The sequence below is a fragment of the Rhinolophus hipposideros genome, assembly GCF_964194185.1.
Source record: "Rhinolophus hipposideros genome assembly, chromosome: 14".
Classification (NCBI taxonomy): Eukaryota; Metazoa; Chordata; class Mammalia; order Chiroptera; family Rhinolophidae; genus Rhinolophus; species Rhinolophus hipposideros.
The window spans coordinates 55513144-55527306 of record NC_138060.1 but is presented as its reverse complement, the minus strand read 5'-3'; the positions used below and the strand labels follow the sequence as shown (position 1 = coordinate 55527306).

Genomic DNA, 14163 nt, shown 5'->3' with positions numbered 1-14163 from the left:
CCATCCTTGTCACCCCCCATGCATCTGGTGTCTGGTGAGGACCTGGGGAGAGTTGATGCGGGTGACGCGGCTCATCACCACTCCTGGAACTGCGTGCCGACCACCTTCTGCTCTGCTTTGTTCTGGGATGAATGCCACTGACCCCCCACTCCCAGGAGTTGGGTAAACACTTGGCATTGTTCCTCCTTCCCCACACCCCTCCTGCCTGCCTTTCGGCTTTAACTTGCACCTGTGTGTGACCTGTCCCACACTACGACTGCGGCCCTACGGCTGATGGGACACAAGCCCTGCCAGCCGGTCCCTCTGCCTCTTGCTGAGTCTCCTCCCCACGGAAGGCCCAGCTTCACAGGCCCAGCCTCCGCGTTGCACGTCCCCTGCTGGGGCTACTCAGATAACAAAGAGTTTCATGGGCTTGGTGGCTGGATGGCAGACACAAGCAGGCCCAGACTGCCTGGTCACTAGAAGGCCACTGTCCCTTGGCTTACTGTCAGGGTGACAGACAAAAAGGCTGACCCACATCACGACTTCCCAACTGTGTCTAGATAGGACCATTTTGGTGACGCAAATGGCAGTGGCAATGCTCTTGCTGTCCCTTTTCAGTTTCAGAAAAGCAAGTGATCTCCCTGATAAAGCAATTTTTTGCCCCCATGGGACTCAGTGCACTTTTTGCAGAATGAATTTTAAAAAGTGCCTATTGACATCTGTAGTTTTCCCAAATTGGTCTCTGTGTAAAAACCTACCTCCATATTCTTCAATAGTCCATTGTGTTTCTTCTGTCTCGCCCCTCGGGGCCTCCACTCACACACATATTTCCTCTCTCCGTTGCTCCCTTTCCCATTGGCCCTTCAGGAACCTTTACACTGTCTGGAGGGCACATGAGTCAACTACAGATAGTTAAATGTTCCCCATGTCTATGGGGACAGCATGCGGGACACCTGTGTTAGGCATGGTGGTGGTGGTGGTGGGGGGACTTGGAGACTCACCCAGAGGGTGCCACCAGAAGCCTGGTGGCCTTCTGGGGAGGCTGTGGTCCCCTTGTCAGCCGCCTTAGTGCTGCAGCTCTGGGGCTGTGACCACTCTGGCTCTTCTTCCATTGGCTGCTCCCCTTTGCTCTTCTGTTTTCTTATGATCTGAGGAGGTGGATGACAAAGGGGACGAGTTATTGGAGAGGCCTCCAGATGCTATGTGTAGTGACTTGGACAATCTTTGGGATTTTTCTTTCACCCATGTAAGAGCTTAGTTTCAACAGAATGCCAGCCCGTTTCAGATCTGCCTTATGATAAAACAGTACAACTACAGCCTTGAACATTCTACAGCACTTTACAGTTTACAAATAATCATTTCGTGATGTTGACAACTTCTTTTATGTATTAAGTGCCTACTACGTGCCAGACTCTGGGCTAGGCACAGTAGGTGCTTTGCCTCATTTAATCCTCAAAATACTTCTAAGAGCTGCATACTATAACGGTTCCTGTTTTACAAGTGAGGAAATGGGCTCAGAGCGGTTAAGTTATCAGTTAAGGCCGCACAACTCATGAATAATGGGACTGGATCTCCAACCCAGAGTCTCTGGCTGTGAATCCTGATTTTAGGAAGCATCGGGAAGGCCTGTGAAGGGGGCAGATGCAAGAGTCATGAGGGATGGCTTCAGCTTGTGTGCACCACTTGCTGTCTTGGGCATGGCCACTGGGATTTAACGAGCCCATTTGTACAAAGGTCTCTGGACCCCAACTTCCCACAGGCAGGAAGCAGCTGAGAAAACTGTTGGGCCACCAAGAGGGGCATATTCTCCAATGCCTTTTCAGACCAGATGGGGTGATGAAGAGGAAGCAGAGAGCCAAGAAATGCAATGAACTGAGGTGCCACGCCAGGCGGAAGACCTGGGCCTACTCGTATGTGGAGGGCCGACTTAAATCACATGTGGATTATTGACTTGGGGGTGGTTGGTGCCCTAACACCTGTGTGGTTCAAAGGTCAAGTGCATTTCCCACCTTTAGCTCTGTGTTGACTGTTCACCTTGCTTTGGCCAATGACATGTGAGTAGGGAGTGGTAACAGGGTGTCAGGGCGGAGCCTGTGCCTTAACAGACACTGTTGGCTTTTTTACTTGCTGTCTTGTGCTTCTGTCGGGGCCACAAGTAGCTGCTGTGCCTTCGGTCAGGCCAGAGTGAACATACTGCACGGACTTGAACCCAAGATGGAGCCAGTTATAGACGCGTGAGTGAGAAATAAATTGTAATATAATAAAATGTGGGTTTGCACTTTGACCCTCGGACAGAGCTTCAAACACCCTTGGAATTGTTTGAGTGACAGGAGTGTCTCTGTATGTTAATAAGGTAACTGGCCCGGGCCACTAGATAGATGGAGGCTGATGGCTAAAAAAACAACCAGACAGAGAAAGACAAACATCACATGACTCTACTTATATGTGGAATCTGAAAAACAACATAAACAAACAAAACAGAAACAGACTCACAGGTACAGAGAACAAACTGAGGGTTGCCCGATAGGAGGGGGTGGGTGGGGAGCTGGGTGAAAAACATGGAGGGATGAAGAAGGACAAATTGGTAGTTACAGAACAGTCACGGGGATGTAAAGTACAGCACAGGGAATATAGTCAATAACATTGTAATAACTATATGTACAGTGCCAGGTGGGTAGTTGACTGATCAGGAGGATCACTTCATAAGGTATATAAATGTCCAATCCCTATGCTGTACACCTGAAATGAATATAATATTGTATGTCAACTGTAATCGAAAAAAAAGCAAACCAACCAGGTGAACCACGGAACTTTCAGCTCTACCCCAACCTCTGGGGAGGGGAGAGGGACTGGAGACTGAATTCAATCAGGTGGTCAGTGATTTAAGCAATGATATCTACTTAATGAAACCTCAATTAACAACTTGGACACACTGAGGCTTGGGGACCGTCCTGGCTGCTACGTACACGGATGTGTTGGGAGAATGGGGGGCACGAGAGGGCGTGGAAGCTCTGCACACCACCGCCCACACACTGTGTGGCTCCACTATCGTCTCTTCATCGGGCGGTTCATTTGTATCCATTAAAATTAACAAACAGGTCACTGTAAGTATAGCACTTTCCTGAGTTCTGTGAGTTGTTCTAGCAAATTATCCAACGTGAGGGGGATCTGGGAACCCTTGAATTTGCAGTAGACTGGACAGAAGTGGGTAACTCGGGGATTCCGGAGACTTGCATGGATGTCTCAAGCGGGGCAGTCTCGTGGGACTGAGCCCTTAACGTGTGGGGTCTGCTAACTCCAAGCGGTGTCAGAATTGAACTGAATTGTCGGACTCCCCGTTGGGGTTGGAGAATTGGCTGTGGAACATAGAAATAATCCTTGTGTAACGCCACAGAGTTTTGGGGTGGTTGGTTTCTAAGTAGTAATTACTGATACACCCTGTAAGGGGCAGCTTACGGCACGGAAGCAGCGGGGGGTGACTGCACAATTTCTTCAGCAAGAGACTATTTGAGAAGTGTGAGAAAACACTCCCTGTCTCTCTCTCACAGCCTAGAAAACAGAAAGCCAGTGAGTAACCTGCTCAGTGCTGAATCCCTGGCTCCTCACCCACTAATTCAATCCCTAAAGGCAGACGGAAATCTGCGCAGATTTCACAGTGAACGAAACCCTTCTGCATTAGCCCCCAGAGCACAGGAAGCAAAGGTGACAAGGCCCAGAAATGATGCCCAGAACAACAACGGTGCCCAGGGCTGCTCTCCAGCTCGCTGGAGGCCCTACCTGGCCCCGCGTGGTAAACCGCAGTCATTGGACGCCAGGCCCACCTACCTTCTGCAGGATAGTGGTGGCCAGTTCCTCAGTCAGCTCCTCCTTGTGGTCCCGCAGGTAACTGGCCTCGTTCTGCTTGTCCTACAGATGGAGGGAAGAGAATGGCCGTGAGCTGGGGTGGGCCTGGGGGACTTGGCAATCAGTTTTTGGGCGTCCTGACCATAAACGAAGGGGGAGGTTGGGCACTGCTCCAGTCAAGGATGGCTATCGTGACGTTGGTTTCCTGACAACTGGCGCTTTCTCCTGGAGACCAGCACACTGACCCACCTCCCCCAGGAGGAGAAGGGGGGGCCGTACCAGGCTGTCCCCATAGGCTTCTGCTTTGGAAATTGCCTCTTCGATAGCCTCTTCAGCAACGCGGAGGGCAACAGCCAGGGTGTCCATCATGCTGTGTCCTAGACAGAAAGAGAACATAGGCCACTTTCTGAAAGGGAAAGACGAGTAAACAAATGATTGCTCTGCTGTAAGCAATTCTGCTGAAAGCTCTCAGGGGCTCCGGCATAATTCCCACACTGCTTACCCTGGCACACAAGCCCCATGCCCTTCTCACCCGCCTCACTGCCCCCTGCAAGTCAGCCACACCCCTGCCCCAGACACAACCAATTATTCGTGATTCTTTGACAGCTACCACCTCTCTTCATTATCTTGTTCCTCCTCACGCTGGTCCCCTGCTCTGTAACAGGGCTGGTTCCCGGGGACCCCAAGGAGTCCTCCTCTGAAAAACCTTCTCAGATCCCTTCTGCCCCACTCTTGGCTGGATGTCCATCCAAGGTTCTGGGATTGCGTCCATTGGAGCCAGAAAGCCTCCACCCTTCACCCCTCACACAGGTCATTCTCAGAGAGCGTGATTTGATCTGTGACCAAGCACAGCCCCAAACACACAGAGTGGCTTTAAGACAACTGAACAGAAGGACTTACTATAAAGAAATAACGGTTCTTTACCTACTTTCTCAGATAAAAATTACGTGTTATTTTGTGTGTGTAATGTATCATTATGAGGCTAGGGATGAAAATGACCAAATGTTCTCAGGGCACTGGGCTGTACATATGTCTTAATGCAAACACAAAATCCAGGGAAGAACTTTTTAGACTCTAAACCAGTACTATCAACAATAGTAAGGCTGCTGAACTTCACGGAGCTTGACCACATGCTGGGTCCCAGACTGAGGGTCACACACATGATGCAAGTTATTTGTCCAACAGTCCGCTGAGCAGGTACCATTTTACAGATGAGAGGACTGAAGCACAGAGGCCAAATCACTTGCCGCGGGCGACACAGTGAGACAGTAAGAAAGCTGAGACTTGAATTCAGGACTTTCCGTCTCCAATGTCCTTGGTTTTCACCACACAAGTGATATCAACACAAGCTAACATGATTAAAAAAATAATGCTATCATATTAGTGAACATGTTTTTTGCATATGGCAACAAATGGGAAGAAGTGTCCCAAAGTCAAAGGACTTCTTCAGGTGACAAACTTCTTTTTGGAGCTAAGTGCTTGGAAGAGTGCTGCTTCCCCAAGGTACTAGATTTTTGCTTCCTACTCAAGAGTGAGAATGTCTATCATTCCTCTCCGGTCACCTCAGAAGCCCAGTGCACATCCGCCACAAGCACATAGCTCTGAGGGTTGTGTGTCTAGGTTTCCTTTTCTCCGGCTTCCATTTATAATCTCCTGGTCATGCATTATTCAACACATGCAAATCTCCTGAAAGCTGCCTCAAATTCTTTGTAGAGTGAGACGAGGTGTAAATACATCAATTCATTCATTAATCAAGCCCTCCATTAAATAACTTAATTCAAGCTTAGGTTCCTAGAGACAGGAATGTAAACCGGAAATGACATTTAGCAAACAAAATAAAATCTCCACAACCAACTCCGTGAAGGTCAAAGTGATCCAGCCAGCGGATGTGTACATCACAGGCCGGTTACGACAGTCATGACAGAGCCGCGTCGGGGCCGCCCAGCTCAGGGCTCTGCACACCCAGGGTGGCTGACTGGACACACATTTCCCCCATGTTTCTGTAAGCAGAGGCTATCAAATTTAAGTTGTCACCACACTAAGTGCTCCCTGGAGACAGACACTGTGTCTCCCATCTCTCTTTTTCAAGATACCCATCCATGTATTTTTTTCCCAGAAGAGATGCCCCACAAATTCTCACAGAATCAAAGTTCACCAAGTACCTCCAGAGAACGAGGCCCTGATGGACAAGCTGCGCCCACACTCTCATGTGTTTTCCAGGCACATAAGTAAGCGGCGCATAAGTGGTGTGCAGTGGGTCCCATTAGAGGGATGGTGACCAAGTTTCCAGGTCCCTACAAAGTCAGAGTCTGGAGACATAAAGCAAAAAGGCTCTGGGTGCCGAGTTGACGATTTTTGGATGAAGGTACTGCGGAGCACTGAAGATGTTTTGGCTGAAAGTGAAGGCTCAGGTTGGTATTTCCAAGAGAAAAACTGGTGGGAGGTGAAGGAAGAGTAAGAAGACAGAGGCAGAATGACCAGAGGTGAAAATACCAGTGAGATGGAGGGAAGATCGGTTTATGTGCCGGCGTGGCTGGGCGATCGCACCCAGTTATTTACTCAAACACGAATCTAGGGGTTGCTGTGAAGGTGTAGATGTGGTTAACATCTACAAGGGTTGACTTTAAGTAAAGGAGATTAGCCTCAAAAATGTGAGTGGGCCTTAGCCAATCAGTTGGAAGGCCTGAAGAGCAAAATCTAAGGTTTCCCAGAGAAGAAATCCTGCCTTAAGACTGAAACAGCAACTCCTGCCTGGGTTTCCAGCCTGCTGAGCTACCCGATAGATGTTGGGTTTGCCAGGCCCCATAATTGTGTGAGACAAGTCCTTGAAAATAAATCTGTGTGAGTTTGTGTGTGTGTGTGTGTGTGTGTGTGTGTGAGTGTGTGTGTGTGTGAGTGCACTTCCTCTGCTTCTGGAGCGCCCTGACTGGTACAAATGGTCACCGAGATAGTATGAATATGGGAAATTTGTGGGCAGGGAGGTGCTCCAGCCATGGGCACCAGAATGAAAAGGAAAGGATCATGTTAGAAATCGAGCTGATAGGAACTCGGGTGACCGGTGGGAGCAGGGAGGGGGGTTGCAGGAGAGAAAACCTGCTGGTGGACCTAAGTGGCTGCGGAGCGTGGTTAGGACACACTGAGGCTAAGGTCCCTGGATGACCTATAGGTCCTCATGGCCAAGCATTGGAAACCGGAGTCTAGAACTCTGGGCTGAAATCAGGGCTGGGCATATCAGGCTCAGCAGTAAATAGCGGCTGGCTGAGGCAGGTCATGGTGTGTGGCTGCCCATGGAGAAGCTTCAGGTAGCAAGGACGAGAGAGGACAGGACCTTCGTGGGAGGGCACCCAAAGAAGAGAACAGACTAAGCAGAAGAGCTGAGGGGGCCCCAGGAGCAGGGCGACTCAGAGACGCTGGTTCTCAAGGGCTCTTACTTTGGAGAAGGACCGGAAGTGTTGGAGAAGGTTTTTTTTTTTTTTGAAACTAGAGGTTTGTTTTAACCTCTGCCCTAAGGGGACTATTATATTGGTACAAAAAAGTAGAAGTTAATCAGTCAATGATACATTCTTTCTAAGAACAGTTTAAATGTATTGCATACGTATGTTTATTGGCTTTTATAGTTCAACTCCAGAACACTCACTAGTTGGTCATAAAGCATCTGGTGGTCGGGTAGCAAATGCATTTCTCTAGGCTATGATTCCAGGTGGGAATTCCCACCCGTTCTCAGGAAATTTTTTCGCTTTCCCGTTCCTCATTCCCGAGATACAAACTGTTTTCTGTCCTCCACGATGAATCGCTTCCACAAAGTGACGACCAATACTACCAATCACCTGGGTTCAAGGAGCCGATTTTCCAACCAACTTTTCTCGGGATTCGGGAATGGGAAAGCGGAAAAAAAAATTCTTGAGAACGGGTGGGAATTCCCGCCTGAAAACCCTACTCTAGGCCACACCTTGGATATCCTCACCTATTTTTTTCTTTAATTAAAGTTTATTGGGGTGACAATTGTTTCTAAAGTTACATTGGTTTCAGGTGTACAATTCTGTAATACATCATCTATATATCACATTGTTTTGATGATGGATTCATACCAATCGCAATGACAAGACCCACAGAGACTCCCACATAGCATCATACAGCTGTATCCAGTGGTTACAACGCAGTTGAGAGTCCCTGACTATCTGAAGGTGTTTCTGTTCCCCCAACTTCCCAGTAGCTGTCAACTCTTCAGCAACCTTACCTTCCGCCTGCCTATAAAATGCTGACTCACTTCCTGAAATACTTCCTTCATTCTCCAGGTTCGCCTCAAAATAGCTTCCTCCTAGAGGAGAGAGGGAAAAAGGGGGTGGGGTGGGGGGAGAGGGAGAATATAACTATCAAACATTATCAGTGAGCACTCATGCTCTGTGTCACTGTACTGGCAGACCACCAGACCCATTTTGATGAAGTTAGCCTTGCAAATAGATGTAGGGAATCTCTGGCTCCCACAATAATGCTACAATTTTTAACCAATCACATTTTCCTTCTCACATGGATTCCTGGTATAGCATTGCTGCCTCCCCAACTTTCTTCCAGTAAGTTCTTTAGATGCAATGTGGAGTCCAAGACAGAAAAACAGATCGAAGTCAGAGAGATGTGAGATCCATTCCTGGCCCTGAAAATTCCTAGTTACGTGACTTAGAGTGAGGTACTCGTCTCTCTGACACTAGGCTTCCTTACTACATGAAGAGGACTAACTAGGGTTCTGTCCTCAGGATGGGTGAGAACCTGGTGTGCCTGGACTTTAGCTACAGTCCATGGCACTGATCCAAACAGATAGCCTTAGCTTATGATTTTACTGTCATCATTCTCTCCAGCAGAAGAGAGTCCATGTGAAACAAACCCAGTGTGAGACAAGGTAAACCATGGCATTTGATTTTTTAAGGCCACTGCTTCTTCTCTGGTCTTCTTTTAATTGAATGCACAACCCTAGTCTTAGTTCCAGACTGGGGAAGGCAGTTGGCTAAACCCTTTTAAAACCCTTTTAAAATTGGGGTTTTTTATCATATGTGTTCACATCAAATGAGGACTCCAAAGGTGGGGATGACTGATTTTGTTTTTTAAATCACTGTATTGTATCCCTAGTACTTAAGATAGCACCTAGAGAGCAGGTGGTCCAAAAAAAAAAATATTGAATTGGATGCTGGTGGAAAACACTGTTTGACAGTACTGAGAAAATAAATATAGGTCCACCATCTTTAGCTCAAAAGGGGCAAACGCCATTGATGTCAAATCAAACTAAGCAAAAGGCATCAATACAGATGACACACCCTGTGCTTCCCTGGATGGGCTGTCATGGGGGTTCCCAGGTAGGAACTCTAAGAGTACCTGCCATAGGTATTTGTAGCGGGTTAGTAGGCTGCCACCTTGATGAAAGAAGCCATGAGTGTGCAACCTGTCATGGTAACTCAGCCTAACCACATACCATGCTCTGTGTTTGTGGTTTTTGGCCGGGCTTTCAAAAGGCCTGAAGTCCATTTATTCTAGCTCTGTGAACTTGAGGAAGTAATTTAGTTTTCCTGGGTCTCCGTTTCCCAGTTTTAAAATAAAGCTTTAGGTTAAGTCATCCCCAGGCTACACATCTTAGCAAACATTTCCCTTTGGCACGGCTCCATCAGCATTCATTCATTCATCCATTGAGCAAATACTCCACGACTATCTACTAGGTGCCTGGCCCTGGGCTGAGTGTTAGGTATACTGTGAGCAAAGCCAGGCGTCCTCCCTGCCCTGACAACCTTGACAGTCTAGAATTTCTTAATCCAAGATTTATATAAATAAATATAAAATGATAGATGCGCTAAGTGCTCTGATTGGGTGCTTCACAGCACAGCGCAAGTGTTCAGCGGGAAGACTGACCTAGATGGTGAATATCCGGCCAATGGGGTGTGGGCAGTGGCAGAGAGGCCAGGGCACAGCCAATAGCTTGCACAGGGACAGGCGGTCTTCTAACCTAACCGGGAGGCCACTTTAGGTACTGGAAGATTTCTCCATACTTGAGGTGTCACTGAATTTTCTAGGTGGCATGTAGAATAAATGTCATTATTTTATGACCAAGGCTTTACAGGCTCGAGTACCGTCTCGTTAATTGTCTCCTGTCTGCTTGTCTTCCCGTGTAGCAAAAGGAAATCTTAATTTAACTGGAGATACTAATCATGAAAGTAACTGATACTAATACTTCTGTGAAGTGTCTTGATTCCCCAGAAAATGCTTTAAGATTGAACTAGTTAGTGCAATATCAAGAACATATGATGTACCAGAAACAGGGCCACACATTGGGAAGAGATCACGAAGCGGCGGCTTTGTAAACCATCCCAGGATGCGATGTGGTTGGGGCAGTGACTGAAGCCCAGATGAAAGAAGAGAATCACTGGGGGCCCGGCACCTAAACCGGCTTCAATTGTGGACGACAGTTATTCCCAGCAGATGATGCTCCTTTGAGAATAACACTTGAGGATTTCAAAGACCTGAGCTGGCCCACTTGGGATTCGGGCCGGCCTGCTTCTCCTGTGGCATCCTCCCGAGAAAGGGAAGGAAATCGGAATTGTGTTGTGTTCTACAGGCTTCTCTATGTGTTTGCTTTTCCCTCCGTTTGCATTAAGCAGGCGAGAACACCTATGCCATTTGAATTTCAGGACATGTAAAGCGGTTAAAAAAAAAAAGCAAACGGGAAGATGTACAATAGAGGAAAGAAAGAAAGGGATGCAATTGAGTGAGCCAATTCTATTCTGAAACGCTCTGGAGCTACTTCTTTGGGTTGAGGAACTACTGTTCACACCATTACTTCTAAGCTTTGTTTTCTGCCTCCATTCATAGAGAAAAAAAATTTAGAGAAAAGAGAAAATAAAAATAATACCTTGAAACCTTCAGCGCTGCTCTCTTAGCTACAGGCTTCCTGAGTCGTTTGAAAGATATTCTACCCACTACCACAAAAGGCGCTAACGATTCTCTGTTCAATGCTTCCATCTTATTTTCTCCCTTGTCTCAGTGGCTGGCATATTTTTAGATAAGATAAAACTGAAGACTTTATTGAGAATACAAAATAATGATGGTGAAAAAGCTCCAAATGGGATGGATGAGATTTTTTTTTTCTACCCTCTTTCTTGTGGATAAAAAGCATTTACCTGTGTCAGCAAAGTGACGAAAACATCTGCCTCTAGAGAGAAAAAATAGGCTCTTTTGGAGGACATTCTGTTCATATTCTGACAGCCATTTCTTTCTACTGGCTGGTCTGAGAGAACTACAGAACATAATTTCTCATTCTAATTGCATACATTGGTTGTCTTAGCCATATAAAACAGCCCAGGCAGGATTCATCCTTCAAGCTTCCTGGGAGGAAGCTGATACTTTTCTCACTCTCCCATTACATCAAATTCTGGGGCTGGTATAAATAGAATTTTGGAGAAGGAAGGAAGGGGAGTGTGGAGGGCATATCCTTGGAGTGCAGACCTAGTCTACACAACCAAACAAAGATGGCGTTCTAATGTTTCAATCCTGAGGGGGAAAGACGATCAAGAATCTTTAATTTCTAAGGATTCAGAATGAAAACATCTGCAATTTGTAGAAATACTTTGGTCCTCCCAGCTCCTACTATATCCAGCCCAGTGGGGATGCTGAACCCTAAAGACTCAAACCTTAGCAGAGTCTGGGGTGTATGTCCAAAAACATGTCCTATTCTGCTCCTCACTAGAGCCGGGAGTTTAAGCAACTTTCTCTGTCTCAGGTGACTGTGCCTCAGCCGACGGGGCCTCGGAGCAAGGCCTCCTACCCCACCCGCTCCCCACGGACTCCCAGAGAGGCAGGCAGCCAGCGTACCGAAGATGTCAAAGCATGCCCCGCTCTCCAGCCGGTGTTTCCTGTACAGATTCTTCAGGACCTTGGCACTGCCGAAGCGTTTGAAACGGCTCTTCACATTATTGTAAAACCATTCCAGAGACTGAGCTCTCAGGAGCCTGGAGAAAACACAGAATCAGAAAACAGAAAATTCGAATTCCAAAATGGAATCATTCAATGGCGGACTGCGAAGGTTGCACAATCCTTTGTCGCTTGCCCCATCCAAAGGTGGAGTTTATTCCTCTGCTCCTGGCATCTGGGCTGGCTCATGGGCTGTGACCACAGAGAGTGATGGAAGTGAGGCTGTGTGGATCTTGAGCCTTGCAGTCTCCTCCCTTGCTGCCCTTAGAAGTCTTACAACCCGTCGCCATGTGAGCAAGCCCAAGCTAGCCTTTGGGATGATGAGAGATACTTGGCCCCATCACCCCTCTTGCCCCAGAAGGTATCCAGCCAACCCCCAGACAAGTGAGCGAGACCATCGACTGCCAGTTGACTGGAGACACATGAGTGACCCCAGGTAAAACCAGCAGAAGACCCGTGCACAACCAAGCTGATACATGCTTGTCATTTGAAGCCACAAACTGATATATCTGTTTGTTTGATTAGTTTAAGGTGTAGAAAATAACATAGTGATTAGGTATTTACATACCCCCCAAAGTGATAACCCCAATAAGTCTATTACCCACCTGACACTGTACATAGTTATTAGAATATTATTGACTATACTCCTTATGCTGTGCTACGTATCCCTGTGACAATTAAAAAATACAGATTGGGTGGCTTGGTTAGAGCGCGGTGCTAATAACACCAAGGTTACCGGTTCGATCCCCGTATGGGCCACTGTGAGCTGTGCTCTCCTTAAAAAATAAATAAATAAAAAGTTAAAAAAATAAATACGTATATTTTACTTAAAAAATATATATACATACACACACACACACACACACACACACACACACGGTACTATTACTGCGTTAGCAACATTTCTAACTTAACTTGGGAACATAAAAAGCACAAGTGAGACCCTGGGCTCTACGGCAAAATCCTCCAGCCTCTTAATTCGTTCAGCCTGAAGCACGATAGGAAAGCAGTTTCCTGGTCAGCGCTGAGACGGTTGGTACAAAACTCTGACATGATTTTCCCCTCCTCTCTCTGACAAGACCATATTTCTAAGTCCCTCTCACTTGAAGAATATGCTTTTGTTGTTATGTTTCATATGAGGAATGTCCTAATGCATGCTCATTTTAAAGAAAATTCAGAAAAGCAAAATGAGTAGAAATGCTTCTAATTCAGTGGAGGAACAAGCATACATGTAGCTGCTCTCCCTCCCCAGATGCCCATGAGATGTGAGAAGACATCCAATGGGAAAGAAATCTATAAAAATGAAGAATGAGGGTGAGAGCAGCATCAGAGATTCTGACAGATTTCTGGAAAATTGAAAGTGATGGAGAGAATAACGTTCTGCGAATCAGACAGAAGACTGAGCGGGCCAACGTGGACAGAGTGGGTCGCTGGGTGTGGAGGGCAGGCCTGGATTATAAGACAGGAGTCAGAAACCTCATCTGATAAATACATAGACAACAGTGGGGCCTCTTGGCCCCTGTCCCTATTCCCGAACAAATGGACAATTGGTCCAAGGATGCTTTGTCCTAAGTCAGAAACAGAAAGCACTTTTCTAAGAAAATTGAATCATCTACTGGAGTAGAATTAGGATTCCAATACAGGGGTTACCACCTTGCAGTGAAGCCCTCCTTGTTGGGCACTGGGATAGCCCCACATGCCTATCCACCAGATCCTATCCACATACCCCAAAGCCAAGCTTGCCAGTCACCTGCCTGGCTCACAAACTTGGAGCTCCCTGCACAAATATCACTCCCTTTGGGAGGCCGTCCCTGACCGCCCTCCTAAAATACCACTACCATGCCAACACAGCTTCTACCCTCACACTCTCGTTTTCTTTCCCCATATTTCTGTAGAGTGTTTCTCTGTACCTGATATTCAATTATTCATGATTCATTATTTATAAGACAGTCAATACATTAATATGCTAATTAACGATTAAATTGTTTAGTATTGATTTCCCCTTTCCAATAGAACATAATGTGTGTGTGTGCATATATATGTTTATGCATATATCTCACCAGTGTCATCGCTATTAATAAAAATAAACACAATTACTTGAGTGCTTGCTCTGTCTGAGGCACTGTGCCCAAAGCGTTCCTTGAATCACGACCTAATTCTTACCGAGTAGAGCTCTGTGCGTTAAGTGCACGGGTGCTGGGCAGGGTGGGATGGCTCCGGCCCTGGCTTTTACTGCCTGTGTGATCTTGAGCAAATGCATGAATCCCTCTCGGCCTCAGCTCCTTCACCTATAAAATGGGGATGCTAACAGTGACACCTTATAAGGCTGTTTGAGGATTAAATGTGATGCGAGCAGTAAGGTATCTGGCACCACGTAAGGGCTCAGTAAGC

At 46.9% G+C, this 14163-nt stretch overlaps 1 protein-coding gene across 7 annotated transcripts in view; it reads right to left on the bottom strand.

The window, feature by feature from the left end:
• Nucleotides 1-14163, bottom strand: part of MYRIP (myosin VIIA and Rab interacting protein) — a 227163-nt gene that overhangs the window by 54588 nt on the left and 158412 nt on the right. For all 7 annotated transcript variants that reach the window (XM_081072743.1, XM_081072748.1, XM_081072747.1 and 4 more), the window contains exons 4-8: nucleotides 11674-11810; nucleotides 8063-8143; nucleotides 4105-4202; nucleotides 3808-3888; nucleotides 984-1130 (exon numbers count right to left, since the gene is read on the bottom strand). In XM_081072743.1, the coding sequence (XP_080928869.1) occupies nucleotides 984-1130; nucleotides 3808-3888; nucleotides 4105-4202; nucleotides 8063-8143; nucleotides 11674-11810 (544 nt within the window). The remainder of the gene's footprint in view (nucleotides 1-983; nucleotides 1131-3807; nucleotides 3889-4104; nucleotides 4203-8062; nucleotides 8144-11673; nucleotides 11811-14163) is intronic.